Source organism: Amphiprion ocellaris, chromosome 24 (genome assembly GCF_022539595.1).
Source record: "Amphiprion ocellaris isolate individual 3 ecotype Okinawa chromosome 24, ASM2253959v1, whole genome shotgun sequence".
NCBI classification, from domain to species: Eukaryota; Metazoa; Chordata; class Actinopteri; family Pomacentridae; genus Amphiprion; species Amphiprion ocellaris.
Window position 1 is genome coordinate 10,469,234 of NC_072789.1, and position 17,488 is coordinate 10,486,721.

At 38.9% G+C, this 17,488-nt stretch overlaps 1 protein-coding gene and 1 long non-coding RNA gene across 2 annotated transcripts in view; both read right to left on the minus strand.

The window, feature by feature from the left end:
• Positions 1-2,452: 2,452 nt before the first annotated feature.
• LOC129348320 (uncharacterized) lies at positions 2,453-7,940 on the minus strand. Its single transcript, XR_008600844.1, has 3 exons — positions 7,526-7,940; positions 2,762-3,433; positions 2,453-2,663 (listed from the first exon to the last, which is right to left on the minus strand). It is a non-coding gene; the product is annotated as an uncharacterized LOC129348320 (long non-coding RNA).
• Positions 7,941-12,101: 4,161 nt separating this feature from the next.
• nalf1a (NALCN channel auxiliary factor 1a) overlaps positions 12,102-17,488 on the minus strand; it is a 46,645-nt gene continuing 41,258 nt past the window's right edge. Inside the window, exon 3 of the mRNA XM_023267212.3 lies at positions 12,102-17,304. Coding sequence (XP_023122980.1) covers positions 17,006-17,304 — 299 coding nt within the window. The 3' untranslated portion in view covers positions 12,102-17,005. The remainder of the gene's footprint in view (positions 17,305-17,488) is intronic.

Consider the following 17,488-nt stretch of genomic DNA (forward strand, 5'->3'; position numbering starts at 1 on the left):
GTTCCTTTTATAAAAGGCAGAAAATAGAAGAGACTGATATTGAAGGCCTACATGTGTAACAGGCAGTTAAACAATGTGGTAAGTGTGCACTGGAGGAAAACGTTCCTCTGACATCAGCCCCTTATAGCCGAGCTATACAGCGCTCTGTTTATGTATGATTCATGCAGCAAAACGCTTTAAAAACACAGAAGCACAGTGTAAAGAAGAAGCTACAGGAGGAGGGCTTCTGACTGATATCTGCTACATGTCTGCTGCAGCCAGGAGCGTCTCACAAGCCATCTGGCTATTGTGACTTTTTACAGATTCTTGGAGACAGAAAAAAAAAATTAAGGGGAGAAAGACATGATTTATGTCCTTCCGACTTTACACATCTCTCATAGCTTCAAACTCAGACTGGTCAGTTTGCCTCAGAAGAGTGTATTTGGATATATTTGGAAGTCACTTCATTAATACATGTGTGTCTCATGTAGGAATTAATAGAGACTGTCAATCATCCAGCACTATCCCAGCCTGCAGCTCCTTTTTACCCTCGTGTCTAAAATGATTTTGCTGTTTACTTCAGTTCTGTGATGCTCACTGCAAGACTGATTATTTTAGCTATGTAACAGGCTTGGCGCGAAGAGCAACCTGCAGTAAGAAAACTGAGCCGCATGGGAACCAACACTGAAGAAACCGATCACGTTCGGTGTGTTCTTCAATAACATGACCTCTGCTGACTATCGATAACTGCGTCACAGCCAACAGGAACAGCAGTAACTCAAGGCCGTCGCAGAACTTCAGCAGCGAGCACTGAAGCAGTCATGATCACAGAAAATTCTGATTATATATGAATATTAAAGTGATAGATCTACTTATCTATTTAGGTTGCAAAATTATGGAAGCCAAACAGTGCCATCATTACAAACTGCCTCCAGGTATGTTTTGCTACATTTAAAAATACTCCTCTTTGATTAATAATATATGTCTAATGGGTTTTTTGACTTTAAGCTACTGAGTTATAAAGTTTTACCCATGCTAATGCAACAACTAACATTACTAGATAACATAAATTATGAAAAGACAAATATTATCAAAGTGAGATTTTATGGAAATAGAAGCAGAGAAAGTTTACTTTTTTAGCAGATGAATGTACAAATGTAAAAACATGCTCATAGATCATATTTGGGATTAAACTGAGTTCAGAGCATTAAAATATTTTACTTTTAAAACATCTATCTAAATGTGTGTCTTTTAGGTGATTTTTTTTATCTCCAAACTGTATTTTTGGAAAGTTTACAAATTCAGAGGTTCAAGCACAAAGTTGTACTAACATTTCACTAATTTAATTAGGGATTGCATTTCATAAATCACATAATCTAAGAGTTTAATCTGGCCAAAATACAAAAAAGGGCAGTAGGAATAGTCTCATTTTTTATCTTTATCTTTTTATCCTGAATATATGAAAAAATAATGCAACATGCAATTGTACATGAAACCTCCTTGAAGCTTTAAAGGTTATTAAAGATATTTCGACAGTTTTCAAAGTAAAATATTTCAGCTTTATAACGTCTGTGGGATTTAAAACTGTGATATTCAGAATTTTTATATCAACAATGGATCACATGACAGCTTCAGTGATGAACCCACAGACAGTTATCACCCGATTTTAGATCCCTCTACCAAACATTTTAGCATCTTTAAGCTCATTGTTTTGATTTGTTGCCCATGACTTTATACATTTTGTTTCCACTCACTCAACTCATAACTTTTCAACCACTGTTTGTAGCTTTTTTCAATTAGGAAAAACAAAAGCATCACTGTAAAACCCACTGATGATACCTGCTTAGCACCTTGAGGCCGCTGAGCAAAGTTAGCAACATAGAGGAACATCGTGATTTGAGGAAACCACAACAGAGCTAAAAAGAGAGTGAAAATGTTTAATATACACTACCGTTCAAAAGTTTGGGGTCACCCAGACAATTCCATGTTTTCCATGAAAACTCACACTTTTATTCATGTGCTAACATAATTGCACAAGGGTTTTCTAATCAACAATTAGCCTTTCAACACCATTAGCTAACACAATGTAGCATTAGAACACAGGAGTGATGGTTGCTGGAAATGTTCCTCTGTACCCCTATGGAGATATTCCATTAAAAATTTCCAGCCAGAATAGTCATTTACCACATTAACAATGTCTAGACTGGATTTCTGATTCATTTAATATTATGTTCATTGAAAAAAAATGCGTTTCTTTCAAAATTAAGTACATTTCTAAGTGACCCTAAACTTTTGAACGGTATAGTATATATTTATTAAATGTATACAAATATTACTCCAAATAAATATGCTGTATTTGCAAATGCAACTGTTTTGGCCTTTAGTGGTTGCCATACAATGCCTCCCTGTAGGAACCATGACCACCAAAACCTAATGTTTCAAAATGCAGTGACACACATGAAGAAACTCATGACAGCATTAAACTTTAATGTGGTTCTATAAGATGTAGTATCCATTCTCACAGCCTGGACTGAAAACACAATGGCTCCGGGAGCTTGTTCGACAAAGCGCACAAGACAGATGGGAAGTGGCATGTGCACCCAGAGGGCACGATGTGAGGCTGCAGAATCACCGGACTTCAGCAGCGTTGCGTGTACGTTGGGTTGTGTAGCACCTTGTTTCTCCTGCAGAAGAAAAAAAACAGATCACACAAACACATTACTCTTCTTCACTTTGCTGTCAAGCTGCCCAACTCCTCAAAGGCCCATTGTACAGTAGTTACCCCAGCTGTTCTCCCGCAGGCATCAGCAGCCAGAAATGCATCCGGCCAGGAGTTTTCCTGTCGGTCCTCCAACTTGCTGCAGCGGCGGGGACCTTTGATGCTGAAGATCCCGGCACTGGGTGGACGGTGCTCGAGGTGTCAAGCCACTGAAGCCTTTCAAAGTCAATTTAGATGCCAGTTTGTTCGATAAATAAACTGCGACTGGAGAGCAGAGTGGGCAGCGGGAGATGTGGGAGGGAGGCTGGCATCTCCGATTCATTTCCAACGTGTGACAGAAAGAACACAGACTGGGCTCTTTGGTTGGTGGTGGGCTGCTTGATAAAAACACAAGCTCTACATGTGCGCTCTTTGTTTATGTGTGATTGAGGGTAAAAAAAACAAAAAAGGAGTCTTATTATTTTGTTTATGCTTTCATGTCAGGACAGAAACACTGGATTTTCTCTGGAAAAGACAGATGACTACTGCTGTAATGAGCACTCTAAATGGAGCTGGGATCAACAGACAGTGCAATGAAGTGACTTTACATGGATGAAAACAAATACCCTGAATCCCAGCCAGCAGTATTTGTACAACAGTGGGCCCTCAAAATAATTTCAGAAACTGCAGATGATGAGTTCATTTAAAAACATTTTTCCACATATTGAACTAAGGATGACAAATGAACACCAATATCTGAAACCAAGAGTGTGAGAAATAGATTAATGGTGGGAAAAATAAAACAACAGACAAAACAGTTGAGGGCAATGCTAAAGCTAAGAGCCAAGACAGATAGCTAAAAGTTAGGTCATTTAAACTGCCGAGATAGCTGGTAAATTGCAGATGGATGAAACAGTTAACCAAGTGCAATAGAGAAATAGTTTTAACAGCTAGTTAAGTGGAAAATCATCAAAACAGCTAAAAAAATGAATAAGACAGCTAAAAGAAACAGAAAAATAGGTTACATAACTCAGAGATAACTAAAATGAACACAAAGCAGTTGAAATATTTAGCTAAAGGTCATAATAAATGGTTAAAGCAGGTTGCTAAATTAAATATATTCACTGCTGAGATAGTGTGCTAATAGTAAAATGGACATGGATTGAAGTAGTTAGCTAAACCGGTCTTTAAAAAGGCCAGAAATAGCTAAAAAAATAATGACTAAACCCTTTAAAGAGATGGTTAGCTAATGGACAATGGTTTAAACAGCTAAAAACAATTATTTAAAATGTGAAATAGCTAAAGGTAATGGTAAAAAGGGGGGTTACAAAAGTTCAATGATAGCTAATAATCACAAGGCAGTTGAGATTTTCAACTAAGGGCAATAAAAAATGGTTAAAATGGATGACTAAATGTAACGTAGACACTGCTGACACAGTAGCTACATTAGCTAAAAGCAACACATTAGTGGTTACAATAGTTGGTTAACAATAAAAAATGGTTACAGCAGCTAAAGTAATGATTAAAATGTTGGTATAGATAAAAGAAACAGATGAAATTGTTAAAATACAAAGCAAAAATTAAATGATAAATGGCTAAAACATGGAGGTCCAAGTGGTAGTAGCACACTAGTTTTAAACAAAACAAGTTAAATTCATAGTGTTCCAATGAATAAGACATTTTGTAACAGCAACTATTATATGCATGTCTACTGAACATACAATATTTCATTTATGAGGGGTTTTCCAATCAAAACAATAAGAAAAGACTTAGTTTAAGGATGTCACAGCCAAGTCACCAGGTCATTAGGTGCCTAAACATTACCAAGCTTCTAACATGTAGAAGTGTCTAACACAACAAGACATTTGTGTAAACCTAACAACGTAGATTTTGGGCCTAAAACTAACCATAAAGCCGATAATAACTGAAAGCTCTGAGATTGGTGGTCTCTCATTAGTCACAGGACACAAACCCTGGTCTTCTGAATGCAAGTTTAATGTCACCAAACTGGCCACATTTGACAGGTCAGAAACTATCTTTATCTCAGAACAAAATTACATTCTCTTCAAAATGTAACTGAGATGGCAGTTTAGTTGTATAGGAAGGTAATTTTGGGGGGACAAGGTTGCAGAAAGCCTTCACAGGGTGAAAACTACAACTGTCTGATCGGAACAGACGGTAAAGAACGGGCATAAACAGGTTCGGTTTTATAGCAAAATCTGAATATTGCAAATAGCATGTTGCTCTTAATAGTGGGATATTGTGTAATCAATGTGCTGAGATGAATAGGAAGCTATAGTTTAAATAGTCATTGCTGTGGAGGTGTCAGTGGAGAAAATTCAATTAGGAATACAAGTTTAGCCTTGAAATATTTAGTTAGTTATGGTGCAAATGTGTCGTAAATTTAGCCTGAAATGGTACACTAACATACAGAATCCTCCATGTAGCTACAGCATTGATGACTTTAGGAGCACCACACTTTAAATTGGGTCTCTGTGCCTCTGACACATTTGATACCTTGAGGACACAATTTGGAATTTCTTGAGTTTTTTGCTCTAACAAGACCTCAGAGTACAAGAGGTCTCTCCTCTTTTCCCGAAAACCTGCCTGGGCAGTAAAAAGAAAGACTCCATGAGAAGAAGAAATGTCACATCAGTTCAGAGAAGAAGAAAAATGAGTGGGAGTAGTGCGAGTTGTGCTGTGGGAGACTACATGAAATGGCAACGGAGCAGAGAGGAAGCTGCCGTCAGAGCAGTGAAACCATCAGACCTGCAGCGGGATCATGTGACTGTTTGGATTCAGAAATCATGTTAATTTGCGGTAAACATGAAGCAGCAGGTTTCTGTGTACATGTACTGTGTATATTTGTATTTACAGAACATAAATTACAGACATATTCCTCCACTGTATACATTTAAAGGTGCTGTGCTTTTGATTTTACATCTTCCCACTGCAATATTTGGATACTATATATGCAACTATTTTTATCTTTACTTGGTATTTTATATCTTTATATGTTTCCAACCCCTTAGTGCAATTCATACTTTTTCCCCTCAAAGGCCATCGGTCATTTCATCATCGTCTAGCCAGTTTATTTGGCTCCAGTGTGGAGATAAAAATCCATGTAGCGAGGATTACTTCACACTCTTGGATCTAAACTGGTCCTGTGATGCCACCTCAAGGCTGTAACAGGGTAATAACTACATCATGTGTTACATCACAGCTCCTTTCTATTTGCTGAGGGCCTCTTTCAACATTTTTTTTTTCATTTCCAAATACTTATATAGATCCTCTTGACACCAACTGACTCACCATGTAGTTCCCAGCATTGTGGATAAAGATATAAATGTTTAAACTTTGTTGATTGGGAAGTGTTAGATCAGACAAATTTTCCACAGTTCGTCTGTTCAGTTCATTTTATATCAAAGCATATAAAATGAGAACTAAAATGTAACTTATTCTTATCAATTGATTCGGCGTCTTGTAAAACTTGTAAATTGACTTAAATCTCATCAAAATTGACCAACCTGGAGTTAAAATTAGGTCCATTTATGGTTTTAACGGCTGTTCTTAATTTTTAAAATGTAATAAATGGATTTATCATCCTGAATAATCCCCCAAATCCACTCCTTCATTATTCATACTGGACAAGTTCAGAATTATTGTCCGAAGAAATTATTATGCTAATTGATGCTAATGTTTCTGATTATGCAAATAGAAAAATTAACATCCAGCAGCATTTATATGCCATACAAAGAGATCTAAAGTGTACAGTTCAAACATCAAAATTATTCAACAGCTTTCAGTTCATTTCGCTGGCAAGTGCACTAATAATATATGATGTAATGATTCAATGGGGTTTAACAAATATGTGTCATTCTCCTGTGATAAGTGTAAACTAACCACAGTTTCTATTAAATACATATGTTGATATATATTCGCCTGTATTGGAGGTTTTCCATTTTGCTGCTTTCCAACACTGAATCATGGTCAATTTAATTTTTATTATTGACAAAAATTTCCAAAAAATACTGTTTTGTGTTGAAGTGAAAACTGACTTCTACAATGCAATGTCGATTAATTGAAAATATTAAGTGACTTTATAAGTTAAAATAACTTTTCTCAGCCTCCTCATATCTGTAACTACAGGCAGATGCAGTTCTGTCTGTAGTTACAGCACTGAGTCTGTGTGGATCGGCCTCAATCCGTCTCACACATACTCTTCAGTTTACCTCTTTTGTCTTTCCAAAACTGCTCAAGCTGTCAGGTTGCACTGGGATCATGACTGGACATAAGGGAAGATTTATAACATTGTTTTTCCACAGATATTTCTGTGTTGGGCATTGAAATAACCCATGACAGTTATATGCAGGTGGATTAAGAGCATGTAATAGGAGATCTAATCCTGTCTAAGCCGATGTAAAGAATGTATTGAAATGAATTGAAAAGTTCCTGTAATTATGCATTTGCAGTGTAGCGGCCATTATGTGCATTTCTTTGCAAGACAAACTGAACCAGTTTCCTGTGATTTAAAAAAAAAAAAATACAGATCACATGACCTTCTCCATATCATGTCATTTCCTCCTGAAGAAAACACTGGCTTTCTTAGCTATTTAATATAAAGTAGTGTAGATTTATCACATCAACAGGTCTACTACAATAACTTAATAAATAATTTTCTATTTTAATTTTACTCAATTGTATATATAATATTTAGAGGAATCTTTCTCTAAAAATGAAATGTTGATTTTAGGCCTGAAAACAGCTAAAATGTCGACTATGATACAAAAAGTCCCGCACTTATATATTGACCCACGTTTTTGCTTCAATAAGCCAGAGTTTACTCACCACGGGTCCAGACTCAGGTTTACCCAACAGTTGTCCTCCAGCCACCAAACTCCACCAGCAGCATACAGTCTCCGTCCATCCACCGACCTCAAAGTTCACCAAACGGGACCAATGTGACTCCAAATCAGTCTCGGGTTTCTTCTCCTCCGTCCTTAAGTCCTAGGAACTGCCGTTACCGGACATACAGACTCGGCTCCATCCCCCCCAGCCGCCTGCGTCGCCTCCAACCTCCACGTCTCCACCGCACCGGACTTCTCCAAGAACCGAACCGGGACCGTAGCTCGTCTGCAGGGCGTCCTGAGGAGGAGAAACCTTCCCTTCCGCCGCTCCGACAACAAAACGAGGCTGTTCCGGTTTTATTCTGCTCCATTCCGGTCACTTCACGCTTCCCGCGCTTCCGGTTTCTTCACTTGAGTCAGGGTCATGTGACCTGTGACGTCAGGGCTACAGCCAGCCTGGCATCACTGGCGCCCTCTGGTGGAGGCCAGGTTGTATTACACCTGGTCCTAATATAATCAAGCCCAGGGGTGTCAAACTCATCTTAGTTCAGGGCCACATTCAGCCCAATTTCATCTCAAGTGAGCCAGACTAGTAAAATCACAGTATAATAACCAATAAATTACAACTCCAAATTTTTCCTTTGTTCTAGTGCAAAAAAGCACATTCTGAAAATGCTCACATTTAAGGAATTATTGTTTTACAAAACATCAAGAATAACATGAAATTTCTTAAGAAAAATAAATTCAGTTTCAACAACATTATGCCTCAGTTTAACATTTACACATGACAACTTACAGATCACAGAGTATCTACAAAGATATAAAACGTTCGATAAAGTATTTTACCTGAAAAAAGACAAAAAACAACAAAAACAAGACACAATGACAAAAGCAAGAAACAAAATGACAACAAATGAGACAAACAACACAACACAAAAAAGAGACAAAAAATTAGACAGAAAAGCTATAAAGAAACAAAAAATGAACAAATGACAGATGAGACAAATAATGACAAAAGTGTGAAACAAAAGGACAAAAATGAAACACAAAACAATGGATAAAGGAAAGCAAAAAATGACAAAAATGAGACAAAAAATGCAAGCGAGACAAGAAGGAAACACAAAATGACAAAAACGAGAAACAAAACGAGAAAAACATGAGACAAACGATAAAAGCCAGACATAAAAGGACAAAAAAACAACAAAAGCAAGATAAAATATTACAAAAATGAGACACAAAATGACAATGAGCAATCCAGTATTTTACTTTAAGATCAAAACAACTCAGTCGACTGATCCTGGAAGTTTTTTAGCTGCCTCTTTTGGGCAGACTGTTTCTTTTGCCTTCTTGGTTTTTAAAATACCGAATAAAACAGGTGTAGCAAATGGAAAGATGATGCACAACACACACAAAATAATAAAACACAATAACATTAGTTTGTTTTCTTTGGCTGACCTTTTGTGTCACGATAATAATCGGCTCCCTTCCATAATGTGAAATCACATCCTGGGGCTGGTTCTTTGTTCTTGTTTCCATCATTTCTTCTCTTTTCCTGGTGCTCATTTTTCTTTTTTCTTTGTAACTCTAAAGTTATGAAACCCACCTTTCCATGTTTCAGCTGTGCCAGATCAGATCAAAAAAATCACAGTCAGGCAAACTTATTCAAATAAGATTAGATTTAGATTGAACTCCTACAGCAGCGCTTACATGGAGGTTGGTTTTTACATGAAAGGCCGAGCACGTTTCTTACCTCCTGTTCCTGCCTGTTGTTCTGACAAGCCATGAGGGACCTGCTGAGGCTCTACAACAGGGGTGTCAAACATGCGGCCCGTGAGCCAAAACTGGCCTTCCAGAGAGTCCAATCCAGCCCACTGGACAACTTTGTAAAGTGTAAAAACTACAAAGAAGACATTAACTGCAATTTGTGGATTAGTAAAACTATAAATTTAAAATAATTCCTAGACCATAACAAGTTGTTTTGATCTTAAAGTAAAATGCTGGATTGCTCTTTGTCGTTTTGTGTCTCATTTTTGTAATATTTTGTCTTGCTTTTGTTGTTTTTTTTTGTCTTTTTATGTCTGGCTTTTATCGTTTGTCTCAAGTTTGTCATTTTGTTTCTCGTTTTTGTCGTTTTGTGTTTCCTTTTCGTTTCGCTTGCGTTTTTTGTCTCATTTTTGTCATTTTTTGTTTTCCTTTATTCATTGTTTTGTGTGTCGTTTTTGTGCTTTTGTTTTGCACTTTTGTCATTATTTGTCTCATTTGTGTCATTTGTTTATTTTTTTGTTGCTTTATAGCTTTTCTATCTAATTAGTTTTGTCTCTTTTTTCGTTTCGTGCCGTTTGTCTCATGTTTTTGTCATTTTGTTTCTTGCTTTTGTCATTGCGTGTCTCATTTTTTCAATATTTTGTCGTGTTTTGGTTGTTTTTTGTCTTTTTTTCAGGTAAAATACTTTAGCGAATGTTTTGTATCTTTGTAGATACTCTGTGGTCTGTAAGTTGTAATGTGTAAATGATAAACTGAGGCATAATGCTGTTGAAATTGTTATTGTTGCAATTGTTATTTTGCTTAACAAATTTCATGTTATTCTTTAAAAAAATGTTTTTAAAAATCCCCCAAACTGCCAGAGGCCTTACATCAGTTAATCTACATCCAGATTTTTTGCCTGTTCTGAGAATCATGATGACTTCATCAAGCTGATGATGCCCACAAGTGAGAAATCAGTTTTTGAGGCTCTACGAAGCAAAAATGATGTTTTTATGCTTGATGCAATGCTCAGGGGGGGAACTCTCCCCTGTGCAAGAAAGAAAACGATCCGTTGTGATGGAAAGCAAACTTTATCAGAGCGAGAGGAAATGAGTCGTGACTGATGTTTGGGTTGAGGTGTGACGAGGCACACAGCAGCTCTTCACAACACCTGCTCACAAAGATGACGCCATTGTGGGGTGAATTCAGAAATATGATGCTATTCTGCCCTCTGCTGGTCAACATGAGACACTGGCCTGAATCTGTCTGCAGATGTTTTATGAATGAAATCCTACTGCGTTTGTATCTGTATGACATGAATGGACAGTATAAATACATAAATAAAACAGTAATTTGTTAACTAATTCAAGAAATTATTCCAACTCGTGAAATTGCAGTGAAAATTTATGTCATCATTGTTAATTTGAAATTGCTGATGGGTCATTCCAGCATTGGAGGACTTTTGGGCTTTAAATTTGAAAAATACACCTTCTCTTTTACTGTTTTCTGCTCCATATTCATCAATTATAGGTAATAAACTATCAAAGGCTTGACTAGCTCAGTTTACACGTCAATGGTACCATTTTTATTCCATGTTTTATTTGTTGTTTGCTAACCCTACTCTAATCACAGTAACAGGGTTGCTAATCCATGCTAATGTTTGCTTTTTCTCAGCAGTAGAAGCTAGTTATTTAGCTAGCTGTTACTGCTGTCCAAGTGGACAAACTTACTGATGGAAAAATGTAAAGAAAAAAGTAAAAATAAATTGTCTTATCCTGATAATGTGCATAACAGGGTTGCATGAGGTAGAGTGAGACATTCAGTCAAGGCTGACAATGTTATGAAAATATGAAAAATAGAAGAGAGGAGATAGCTTTGCTCTATGGGTCTTGTTTGCTTTATCTGGACAAAAGTTTACAAAAGTTTTAAATGTTGAAAATGTGGAAAAAACATACATATTTTCACAGTGAAACTTCTGATGTCCACATTTTCAACATTTTTGGGAAATCTTTGAACATTTTTGGTGGAAAAAAAGAAATGTTTCTTAAGAACGTTCACAAGAAAATCAACCATGGTTGATTTTTATGTGAATGTTCTTAAAGAAAATATCAGAAGTTTTACTGATATATATGTAATCACTTTAGATATTTTTAGGATTTTTTTTGAAGATTTTTACTCATTTTTTGAAAATATTTACAAGAATTTTCTTGCCAATTTTGGGGGATTTTTTTTAAATAAAATTTTTAAGGAATGATTGGAATTTTCTTCCTGAAGGTTTTGCAATTTTTCTGAAATTTGGGGAATTTTTTGCTTAATTTTTGGATTTTTTTCAGACAAGGGAAACAATATTTTTTGGTGCCAGTAAATGAAGACAACAGGAGGGCTAAGCTAAAAGCTAAAGGGGTGTAGTTACTGTGTCTGTGTTTGCTAACCGCTAGCAGTTTGAGTTAGAATAACACTAGATTTGTAGTTGCACTAGCTAACACTAGTTAAGTGGCTAAATGTAGCATATTGCTAGCTAAAAACTAAACTGAAAGGCCAGTGAATGTTAAGACAATTGCCCTGAAAAATGTCATTATCAGGCAAAAACAGACTTATTTGAAACAAAAATGTGTATATTGAAGTAAATATCCAGTGAATTTCTGTTATTATTGAAGTAACCAATTCTTCAAAATTCAATAATTATTCTACTATAATATATAATTTTAAATAATATTCTGTCACACATTGATGCAATCATTTCTATATGTGTATTTCTATTTGTTTTGCCTGATCTTCTTCAATATTAAATACTTTAATAATGCTAAAGACACTGAAAAAAATACAAACACCAGTAATGTTTAACATAATTTATATTTATTTTCTTTTGAACAAAATGTTAATAAATGTATTTGTTTTACGTCCAAAAAAGATCATGACTCGTGGGACGCATTTTATAAATAATTTCATCCAAGTCTTTTGTAGAAAAAAAAGAAAGTAAATTAGCAAACTAAAGCATCTCTAGTATGACAATATGACAACTTTATCATAATTTTTTTCTCTATATTTGAACCCTTTTCTCAATTCAAGCTTCATTTTTTTTTGTATATTTTTCTCAAGACCTCTTCATCTCGTCTTTTTAACATCCAACTTAGTCCTACTCATCAACTCACACCACTGCTTTAGACAACAGAAAAATGCGGCAAAAATCTCAAAAAACAGACAAAAACCAAGGAGGCGAACAGAAAACACAGTGAGATTCCAACAGTGGGGGGGTCGGGGAGGTCGGGGAAGGTGGGAAGGGACAGTTTCAGATCCTCAGGACATATTTACAACAGAAAGGACAAGGGGAGCGGTGGTGGAGGTGGAAGCTGGGCGGGTTTGATTTGGGTTCGGGATGGTTCATCTGCATAGATCCACAGGACTCAGATCGTGAACAGCTAGAGATCAAAGGGACGGAGCACAAAGTGTGGGCCTATTACATCTGCTGCTGTCTTCAAGGGAATGTCATCAACAGATTTAGTCAAGGATTAAAGAAAAAACAAAACGAATGGAACGACACGTCCCACAATCGAGCAAAAAGAGGGTGAACTGGGGCTGGGGGGCTAAAGTCTGTGCACCGCATCGTGAACATCCAGAGGCAAACGTGGACTTGACTTTCATGTGACATCCCATTCTGATGCTGTGTGAGCGAAGAGCTAATCGATGGCCGTTATGTGATGCGAGGCGAGGTAAGGTCAAGCTGTTAATGGGGACGGTGGGAGAGGCGGCGATACCATGTTTTCACAGCCAGAACAATTTGGATGCAGTTAAAACTTCAGTCTGTCTTTAGCCGATCATTAGAGGAACAAAAAACTGCTTCAGGAATAAGATTCTCCATCCTCAGCTTTACTTTTTGGTATGTCACTAGTTGCTCATGGTATCAAGTTGTAGCTTTGGATTAATCTCTTTTTTCTGTCCAATCTCTAGCTGAAAAGGGGAACATCAAAGTCTTCCTAATCCCTGCGAGTGCCGTCCTCGTGTCAATGTGCACTTTACTAGCAGCAGCCATGCAAAATGCAGAGAAAAATAAAAACAGAGAAAATCAGATGGATCAGCCCTTGAAAACTCCTCACACTCCTCGCACGCTGATGCTAACACAGCCCTTTGCTAGTCTGTGAGAGACAGCGGTTGATCAGCTCATCTAAGGGTGATTCAAGAGTCACCGGTTTGATTGATTGATTGATTGGTTCGCCGGCTGGTCACTTGCAGCAGCTGTGATACTGAGAAGCCAAGCCATCAGTAGTGAAGATGCCACAAAGTAGGACACTAACCCTGGTTGTTTTCTTTTATATTGCTCCACTACCGGCATCCGCCTCACTGGTTTACGCAACAGAGAGGCACTCAAAGATCAGGGGCCTCATTTATCAAGCTCAAGATGTGTCGCCACAGCAGGAACTTACCCTCGGAGACAGGAACCTTCTGAGGAACTGATCTCCTGCCTGTGTTTCCACAGGAGGAACCATGTCTAGAATAAATAAGGGGGAGATAGTTTAACCCCAAAAGAACTCACTGTTGAATGGGTAATACTTTTGAAGGTTCATGAACTTTCGGGTTTGCGCTGAGTGTCCCTGATAGGTGAAGTAGTCTAGCATTTTCTGCAGCATTGTTAAAGGATCGGTGTGCCGGAATTAGATGCGTCTATTAGCAGAATTGAAATATAATATTCACATTCAGGTTTTCATTAGTGTATAATCACCTGAAAATAAGAACAGCTAAGATTGAGCCCTTTATATCGACAGAGGGAGTGGGTGTTCTTCAGTGGAGTTCCATGTTGAACCATCGTGTTTCTACAGTAGCCCAGAATGGACAAACCTGACTCCAAAGAGAGCATTTTGCGTTTTTGCAACCTCACAGCTGGAGACCACTTAGTCCTACACACTGCACCTTTAAAAAGCTGCTACTGCAAACCACAAACTGTGTATAAAAGATGGACATAACCTCCATTCTCCTGCATTCTCTCTAACAACCAGCAGGGGGTGCCTCCTCTGGGTACAAAAAGAAGTCACATATAGCGCTTTTCCACTAGCACCTACTCGGCTCGACTGGACTCTACTCGGTTTGTGAGGTTTTCCAATAGGACGTAGTACCTGGTCCCAGGTTCTATTGTAGTACCTACTCGGTCAGGGTTCCATGCGAGCCGAGTCGAGCCAATAATGTGACGTTTACAGAGTGCAGGCCACTGATTGGACAAGCAGTGATGACACACGAGAGCAACTCCTTCACGAAAACCAAACCCGCCATTTTTTTCAAAAAACTGCGACGGTGTGCATTGCTCTTTAAAAAACTTGGCAAAATAGACCCATCAGCAGGTATAGCATCGCCTCGATGTCCTCCATTGTTGGGTTGCGTTTGTGTCGCACACAAATGACGTTAAGGGACTTCCGGGACGCCGTGCTTGATGACTCCACCCACAATGAGGTGGTACTCAGTTGTAATGGAAAACGACCTAAATCGAGTCGAGTAGAGTCGAGCCGAGTAGGTGCCAGAGGAAAAACGCCTATCATATTGTCGTCCTTGAGAAAATGGCCCTACTTCTTCCTGGATCTGTTACCTCAGTAAATATGTTCCTCATGAGTTTATGGTCCCAATTGTTAGTTTCAAGTCAACTCCAATATAGCGTAATGTTCATTTTGTACATTATAGCCCATTTAGAGTGTGTTTTAGGGCAGAGCTGTGCTGTATCGCAGTATGTAGTGTCCTTGAGTTCTGAGTCCGATCCATCTCTCTTTTTATGTTAGGTCTACTTTCAAATGGGCAAGATGATGACGGCTAAATTCCAAAGTCAAGTCTTCAGGATGGAAGTTCAGAACCCAGGAATAGCACCACATGGCTGCGTCCATCTTTTATACACAGTGGTAGCTACTTGGCTGTTAAGATACAGCAGCCCAAGAGATCCTACAGGGTGGGCCTTAAGTTTCCATCCATAGGAAAATGTATAATGTATATTTTTTTATGTTTCAGATACCCTAGATGATGCGTTTGACGCCATCTGTGGGGGCCCTTGAAGGCCATGGTGTACCACGTGAAGATACGAGACATAAATCATCTCAAGGAACGTATCACCAACGCCATTACAAGCATAACTTCAACTGTGCTAATGCGAGTTCATCAACAGTGGAAAACACGTATTCTGTGTTTTCAAAACAATGTTAATCATATAGAGCACATTATATAAATACAAACGGTTATCCAACATAAAATGTTTATTTTTCCGATGTATGGAAACTTATGGCCCACCCTGTACAATGAAGGGAACGTTGATAACATCCACAATGAGGAGGATGTAATTCAGAGGGAATCTGAGAAGAGTTTGACATGTCAACTGTGTTTGTGCTTCAACTTTTTGCCTCAACATTACAGTAGCCACTAATAGTCACCAGTATTTTTAGCAAACTCCTGCTACCTAGCATGAAATTAAAGCATTACAGCTGACAGTAAAGAAGGTCCAATCTCCGTCTGTCTTTTTAGTTCAACAGTATATTTTTACTCTAGGGGAAAATGAGATTAGGCTACACTGCTTTCCAGAAGAAAACACTTGGCAACACGGCAATAGAATTGGATTGTGGGTCTGCAGCTAAGTGTCCCACTGGGGTTTCGTTTGGTGGTATTTGTGGTCAGACGCCTGCTGTAAATGTATGCGCATTCAGAAATACAAGACCGAACTGATAAATCAGATTGTGTGTGTAGGAACAGGCTTACGTATCGTTGATAAATGAGGCCTCTGGTGTTTTGGCTTCATGCAGCTGTCCTCTAGTGTCCCTAGGTTGTCCCTGCAGTCTTATGTCTGACAGCTCTAAATACTCGCTGTGGCTCCACCGACTCCACCGTATGAGGTAAACTGAACACTTCAAAAAAAAAAAAAAAAACCAGAGAACACCACTTCAGGAGCATTGCGCGGCGACTAAGTCGTGAGCTGAACCGTCACTACCTTTGCCCTTCCTAACTCGCTTAACGGCTAACCAGTTAGAAGAGGAAGCGAGCCAGTCTCAGAGCACTTAAGGTCCTAAAATGTGTAGGCATGTACCGTCGTAGGGGGGATGAGAGAAGGTCCGGGTTTGGGGGGGGGGGGACAAAAATACAAGCTGAACATCAGAACACAGAAGAATCACAGACATTTTTGTTTTCAGAGAAACAAGACCCACATGAGTGATGGATGAGCTGGTCCTGGCAGGCCCTCGAGCAACATCACAGACACGCCAGTGAAGAAGATGCCTCTGAGGTGGTACAGAGGAGGAAGTGGAACACAGTTGATATGTCAAAACATTCTGGCACCTGAAAGAAGGTAATGATAAGTGAGAGTGCACGCTTCGTCGATGTCCGTTTTTCCTCTGACATGCTATCCATACACACACCGAAAACGGAGGGTGGAGGAAGGGGAGGGAGGGAGGAGAGGGGAGGAGAGGTAGGGACAATATGCTAGAAAACATTTGGATGGAATAGAAACAATGAGCAGGTTTCAAGTGGCAAGAGGTCAGTTCTTTTAGCGGGGTGGTTCTCAAACGTCTCGGTTTGGTCGATGTCCAATCCCAGCACCCATAGCTCCAGTTAAAACCCTCCCACTTCCTGTGGTTGATGGTTCATCAGCGGCAGATTCTAGAGGCATTTCCAGCACGTCTCGCCAGATGTGTCCCTGGCAGCCATGACACTGTAAATGCCATAATCCTGCTCCGGCGACATCATTCCTTTGCAAGCTCCAGCCTTGATTCAACCCCAAGGTTCACTCCTCATTAGAAGCACTCTCATCTGGTGAGAAAATGGCAGCCACGCCAACCAATGTGGAATTATGGGAGGCTGAAATGATGATGACAGTGTGTAGGAGGACGAGCGCCAGCAGGCAGATCTTCAGTCGCCCGCTGCACAGTCTCGGGGTGGCGGCGGAGGTGACCGAGGCCCCCTCGGGCTGGCAGGAAGAAGCAGTTCTTTTTAGTGTGCCGCCTGAAGGGCTGTCCATTCTGGAGTCCCATCGGACGTCGCAGCACTGAGCCTCACTGTCTGACGGATGATCCCTCAAGAGCCCTGAGAAAGATAAAAGCGGGTGAAAATGCTGACTTTTTCCGGCTGTTTGACTCTATTTAGTTATATTCACTATATACTAACCTTAATGTTAATGTAATGCTATTACTTTAACATTAAGGTTACTAACCTGCCTGTCCTGCCTTTTTTGTTATTCATGTTGTTGTATGTAAACTGCTGAACACTT